Source organism: Marmota marmota, unplaced genomic scaffold (assembly GCF_001458135.2).
Source record: "Marmota marmota marmota unplaced genomic scaffold, marMar, whole genome shotgun sequence".
NCBI classification, from domain to species: domain Eukaryota; kingdom Metazoa; phylum Chordata; class Mammalia; order Rodentia; family Sciuridae; genus Marmota; species Marmota marmota.
This window is the reverse complement of record NW_026000079.1, coordinates 169,045-175,734: the sequence shown is the minus strand read 5'-3', so window position 1 is coordinate 175,734 and position 6,690 is coordinate 169,045. Positions and strand designations below refer to the sequence as shown.

The 6,690-nt window shown below is 45.9% G+C and overlaps 1 protein-coding gene across 2 annotated transcripts in view; it reads left to right on the top strand.

Moving 5' to 3' along the window:
• The window catches only part of LOC107156661 (antigen-presenting glycoprotein CD1d-like), a 48,970-nt gene extending 43,888 nt beyond the window's left edge, over positions 1 to 5,082 (top strand). The window contains exons 1-5 of one of the 2 annotated variants that reach the window (XM_015502696.1): positions 1,535 to 1,744; positions 2,014 to 2,292; positions 2,770 to 3,048; positions 3,938 to 4,040; positions 4,138 to 5,082. In XM_015502696.1, the coding sequence (XP_015358182.1) occupies positions 1,540 to 1,744; positions 2,014 to 2,292; positions 2,770 to 3,048; positions 3,938 to 4,040; positions 4,138 to 4,159 (888 nt within the window). In that variant the 5' untranslated portion in view covers positions 1,535 to 1,539 and the 3' untranslated portion in view covers positions 4,160 to 5,082. Of the gene's footprint in view, positions 1 to 1,534; positions 1,745 to 2,013; positions 2,293 to 2,769; positions 3,049 to 3,937; positions 4,041 to 4,137 lie in introns of those variants that run through there. The other variant, XM_048814639.1, reaches the window with a different exon arrangement.
• The last annotated feature ends 1,608 nt before the right edge of the window (positions 5,083 to 6,690 follow it).

Genomic DNA, 6,690 nt, shown 5'->3' with positions numbered 1-6,690 from the left:
TGCAGAATATATTTCGGGTTTTTCGAAGCAGCTTCACCAGGGACATACAGGAATTCGCCAAAATGCTGTCCTTAGAGTGTGAGTTGAGCGGATGGGATCCAGGGCAGGCGCCACAGTGAGAGAATGGGCATGGAAGTCCTGCTGGGAGAGGGGATGAGGTTGTCTGCTTTCTCCCCCTCTGAGCACTTGCACTTCTGCCTGGTCATGCCCCAGTTTCAGGCATCAGGCCACTCACTCTCATTTCCTTCCACTGTGGGTCCCCCGTGTAACCCCAGTACCAGTCTCTTGTCCTTCTTCCCTTTCAGTCCTTTAAAGCTCATTTGAGTTTTGCACGTTTCTCTCCACAGATCCCATGGAGCTGCAGCTGTCTGGTGGCTGTGAGGTGCACCCTGGGAACGTCTCAGAACACTTTCTCCATGTAGCATATCAAGGAGAATATATCCTGAGTTTCCAGGGAACTGCTTGGGAGCCTGCCCCACAGGCCCCCCAGAGGGTAGATTTGGTCATCAAAGTGCTCAACCAGGACGAAGGGACAAAGGAAACAGTGCAGTGGCTCCTCAATGACATCTGCCCCCAATATGTGAATGGCCTCCTAGAGACAGGGAAGTCAGAACTGGAGAAGCAAGGTCAGCCTTCTGTCCTCTCCATCTATCCTACTTTTAAGCTTCAAGTAGGTTTTTCCATCCCAGGGTTTGCTTTCATTTAAGCATCAGACAAAGTTCAAGACATAGGGGATGGATAAGGCATGAGGGTATTTGTTCATATCACCCAGTGTTGCTGAGTACCTGCTGGGTTCCATGAGTTGAATTAAATCAAGACTGTGGGTCAGAATTGATTCAGACAATGTTTGAGACATGCTGTGTGCTCCAGCTGAGCTCAGGGTGTTAGAGTAGGAGGTGAGGCATTTATAGGGCACTGGGATCAGGGGAGTGGAAGGAGATGAGGGATGGGTCTCCTGGACAAGGTGACACAAAGGGATCAAAGCTACTTGGAGACTTCACCTCCAGAAGTGGACATTTGGGGAGCATGAACCTTGGAGGAGGCCTGGGACCTCTGATGCAGAGTTCTCACCTTATGCTTTCCTCATCCCTTATTGGATACAGTGAAGCCCGAGGCCTGGCTGTCCAGTGGCCCCAGTCCTGGGCCTGGCCGTCTGCTGCTGGTGTGCCATGTGTCTGGCTTCTACCCAAAGCCCGTGTGGGTGATGTGGATGCGAGGGGAACAGGAGCAGCAGGGCACTCAGAGAGGTGACTTCCTGCCCAATGGTGATGAGACGTGGTATCTCCGAGCAACCCTGGATGTGGCAGCTGGGGAGGTGGCTGGCCTGGCCTGCAGGGTGAAGCACAGCAGCCTAGGAGGGCAGGACCTCGTCCTCTACTGGGGTGAGAAAGGGCTGGGGCTCTGTTGGAAATGGAGGGCGGTGGTTCTCAAGCATAGAGGGAGCGACTGTGAAGGATGGAGTTGGCACACCAACTAGGAGGGCTAGAAGGATGGATTCCAGACACAGTAAAGAGGAAAATAGGACTGAGATCCNGCTGGATGCGCACTGACGCCTTAATCCTGTTGGGGGAGCTGCAGACGCACAGTTGGAGCAATGCCTCAGACACCATCAGCTTTGTGAAGCCCTGGGCCCAGGGCACCTTCAGCAGCCAGCAGTGGGTCCACCTGCAGAATATATTTCGGGTTTTTCGAAGCAGCTTCACCAGGGACATACAGGAATTCGCCAAAATGCTGTCCTTAGAGTGTGAGTTGAGCGGATGGGATCCAGGGCAGGCGCCACAGTGAGAGAATGGGCATGGAAGTCCTGCTGGGAGAGGGGATGAGGTTGTCTGCTTTCTCCCCCTCTGAGCACTTGCACTTCTGCCTGGTCATGCCCCAGTTTCAGGCATCAGGCCACTCACTCTCATTTCCTTCCACTGTGGGTCCCCCGTGTAACCCCAGTACCAGTCTCTTGTCCTTCTTCCCTTTCAGTCCTTTAAAGCTCATTTGAGTTTTGCACGTTTCTCTCCACAGATCCCATGGAGCTGCAGCTGTCTGGTGGCTGTGAGGTGCACCCTGGGAACGTCTCAGAACACTTTCTCCATGTAGCATATCAAGGAGAATATATCCTGAGTTTCCAGGGAACTGCTTGGGAGCCTGCCCCACAGGCCCCCCAGAGGGTAGATTTGGTCATCAAAGTGCTCAACCAGGACGAAGGGACAAAGGAAACAGTGCAGTGGCTCCTCAATGACATCTGCCCCCAATATGTGAATGGCCTCCTAGAGACAGGGAAGTCAGAACTGGAGAAGCAAGGTCAGCCTTCTGTCCTCTCCATCTATCCTACTTTTAAGCTTCAAGTAGGTTTTTCCATCCCAGGGTTTGCTTTCATTTAAGCATCAGACAAAGTTCAAGACATAGGGGATGGATAAGGCATGAGGGTATTTGTTCATATCACCCAGTGTTGCTGAGTACCTGCTGGGTTCCATGAGTTGAATTAAATCAAGACTGTGGGTCAGAATTGATTCAGACAATGTTTGAGACATGCTGTGTGCTCCAGCTGAGCTCAGGGTGTTAGAGTAGGAGGTGAGGCATTTATAGGGCACTGGGATCAGGGGAGTGGAAGGAGATGAGGGATGGGTCTCCTGGACAAGGTGACACAAAGGGATCAAAGCTACTTGGAGACTTCACCTCCAGAAGTGGACATTTGGGGAGCATGAACCTTGGAGGAGGCCTGGGACCTCTGATGCAGAGTTCTCACCTTATGCTTTCCTCATCCCTTATTGGATACAGTGAAGCCCGAGGCCTGGCTGTCCAGTGGCCCCAGTCCTGGGCCTGGCCGTCTGCTGCTGGTGTGCCATGTGTCTGGCTTCTACCCAAAGCCCGTGTGGGTGATGTGGATGCGAGGGGAACAGGAGCAGCAGGGCACTCAGAGAGGTGACTTCCTGCCCAATGGTGATGAGACGTGGTATCTCCGAGCAACCCTGGATGTGGCAGCTGGGGAGGTGGCTGGCCTGGCCTGCAGGGTGAAGCACAGCAGCCTAGGAGGGCAGGACCTCGTCCTCTACTGGGGTGAGAAAGGGCTGGGGCTCTGTTGGAAATGGAGGGCGGTGGTTCTCAAGCATAGAGGGAGCGACTGTGAAGGATGGAGTTGGCACACCAACTAGGAGGGCTAGAAGGATGGATTCCAGACACAGTAAAGAGGAAAATAGGACTGAGATCCGATGTATTAATACAAGATGAAATGGGACTCATAATCTTAGAGATCTGGAAGTTGTTGGCAATTAATGAATCCCTGGAAGCTGGGCATGACGGCACTCATCTGTATTCCCAGCTTCTGGGGAGGCTGATGCAGGAGAATTCCAAGTAGTTTGCTAGACTAGCCAAATTAGGGAGACCTTGTCTCAAAAAGTAAAGGCTAGAGATGCAGCTCAGTGGTTTGTCCCAGACTCTAGGGTTCAAAAATCAGTACTGCATATAAAATTAAAACAGAATCTGGGAAGATTCATTTCCCAGCAGAATGGGGATCAGGGACTTACGAAAAGCAGGTTAACAAGGAGAGCTGTGGTTTACTGAGTGCTTCCTGCGTGGGGCCAGGCAACGCTGCATCCAGTGCTTTACCTGAGCATCACCACTCTCCTTTGAAGCAGTTACTGTTATTCTATTTTACAAATGAGGAAATTGAGGCTGAGATAGGTTACCTACCCAGAGTCTCACAGAAGGTGGAAGAGCTGGATATCGATTCAGGTCTGCCTGGCTACACAGCTTCCCCTGTACGCTATGTTATTATATAGTGAAATGAACTGTAGTGCAGGTGCCTAGACCCTGTGAAAAGGTGGGGAGTCTAAACTTCTGAGGAATAGAAGTTGATGCTCTAAATAGGGGGAGGAAAAAGGCAGCGCCTGGCCCCTCACATGTGCTAGACCAGGGAACTTGATACATGGTCCTGTGTCCCCTGCAGGTGGGAGCCACACCTCTGTGGGCTTGGTCATCCTGGTGGTACTGGCTTGCCTGGTGCTGCTCTTTGTGCTCATTCTAGGCTTCTATTGGATCAGGAGACACCGGTGAGTCTCCTCTTCCATCTGCTCCTTCCCTCCTCCTCTCTCCTCCATCCCCTGTTCCTGTTTCCTGAATGGTGTCTCCCTTTCTCTTCCCTCACAGCTCCTATGAAGACATCTTGTGAGTCTTCTGGTCACCTGCCTGTCTGGAGCCCAAGACCTCAAGTCCCCAGAACTGCAGTCTTTGCCTGCTTAGGAATGGAGGATGAATGGAGAGTTAACCTGGAGAAGTAACAAAGAAAAGGGTCATCCACATCCTTTCAATGTTTATCTAAAGAGTTCGAGTCCTTTTTCTTGTATGACAAGTTTTTAAGCCCAAGTGATTCTGTGCAAACAGGAGCCCCAACTCCTCTGATGACCTGCTGGCAATGAGCAGGTAAGGGCTGGGGTAGCAGTGCTCTTGTTGGCCATAGAGTGACATGGTCTGTCCTGAGCTGGAAAAACGTGTCCTTTGCAAAGGTGGTAGCTGCAGTGGCCAGCTGTCAAGTACCCAGTCAAACTCTGGCCTGATTGCAGCCTATGTTTCTCCCGAAAACTGGAAATCTAGAATTTTATGACATGTGATTTAAAAAGTTAACTTGTCTTTGGATAAAATATTCTTTGTGATAAATAAGCATTCCTGACTGGTCCTATCTCATGTGCACCAATATCATGTCTCTTTTCCCTTTTTCAAGATCCATTTTCAACACCCGTTTACCACGAAAAATTTTCTGAATCATGAAGAACTGACATATATCTGTTCTCCTGAGCACCCTCCTTATAAAATCTTATTAGTGTTGCTAACAAACTTGAATAAAATAAACTTAAAGTATAATTTGAATACAAGAAGGGGTTCCTATAGTTCAACGAATTATACTAATATCTACACCCATGTAACTTCTTTCCCATCTTCCCAGAGTTCACAGAAACTTTTCAGTTCCCCAAAGTCTGTGATTTCTCCTTGTTAATACCAGCATGAGTTTGTGTTGATCTACATTCTACTTCTTTTTGTTTTACCTGTCTGAGAATTTGATATAAATGGAATGGAATGTTTCTGTTCTTCACTTGACACAATGTGTGTTGAGACTCATCCATGTTCCATTTATCAATAGTTCCTTCCCATATACTAATACTTACGGATTAAAGGAATCACAAACTTTGGTGATTTATAATGCTGGGCCATCAGGAATGAAGCTGCTCTGAACATTTACGCAGAGTCTTTGGGTGCCCTTGGTTTTCCTTATCTCAAGTAAATCCTGAGAAGTGGAACTGTGAAACTGAATAGTAAATGTGTTTCAGTTTTTTAATCTATTGGTTATTTAAAAATACATTGTGTGTTGGGCTGGGGATGTGGCTCAAGCGGTAGCGCGCTCACCTGGCATGCATGCCAGCTGGGTTTGATCCTCAGCACCATATACAAACAAAGATGTTGTGTCCGCCGAAAACTAAAAAAATGAATATTAAAATTGTCTCTCTCTCTCTTTTAAAAAATATATTGTGTAATTATCAAATGTTTGCTGTATTTTATGGGTATTTTAGTCATTGGCTTTCTGTTTGATTCCCCAAATATATTTTGTGTGGTTTTAATCTTTCAAAATCTATTGGAAGTTGTTTGCTATCTGCAGTCTCTCTCTCTCTGAATATTCCATGTGCACTGCAAAAGAAAGTGTTCTGTTGTTGGGTGGACTGCCTTATAAATGTCAGTTAGGTTGTTCTCTAAATCTTCTATATCCTTACTAATTTCCTGTCTACCTGCTCTGTTACTTATTGAGACATGAGAGTTGAAATCTCCAACTATATTTGTGGATGTAAATGTTTTCCCTTTCATTTCTAACTTTTTGTTCTATTTGCTCCAGGTTTTTTTAAGTTGTGTTATTAATATAAAATCAGTTTTTTTTTTTTTGGTGGAATGACCCTTTTACCATCATTAAATGATTTCTTTTATGTCTGATATTTCTTGTCCTGAATTCTACTCTGACATTAAAATAGTCACTCTTTCTTTCTTTCTTTCTTTTAAATAGATGAACATAGTACTTTTATTTTATTCATTTATTTTTATGTGGCGCTGAGAATCGAACCTAGGCAAGCGCTCTACCTGTGAGCCACAACCCCAGTCCTCTTGCTTTCATTTATCAGGTTTTGTTAAGTGTATCTTTTGCCATCTTCTGCTTTAACCTATCTTTGTTCTCTTTACTTAATTTTTCATTTATTTAATATTTCTTTACTGATATACATGACAGTAGGGTATAATTCGACACACACACATAAAATAATTTTAACATTTTCCACTTAGGATCCCATTATTGTGGTTGTACATGATGTGGGGTTACATTGGTCATTTAATCATAAAAAAGATAGGAAAGTCATGTCAGATTCATTGAACTGCTGTCTTTGTTCTTAAAGTGTATTTTCTGTAGACTGCAGAGAGTTGTATTTTACCTTTTTATTCTACATGACAATTTGATTTTTTAATGATTGTTTAGACCATTTGCATGTGATGTGTTGTATTAAAGCAATATAATTTTTGGGTATGGTTTAAGTCTTCTGTCTTGCCATTCTTTTCTTACTAGCTCCAACTTTCTTGTTCCTTTTTAAGATTTTATTTATAACCAAGAGTAGCTTTTGGGCTATGTATTTATGAGTACATCAGCGGTCCAGCATTCAATATAATTTTTTG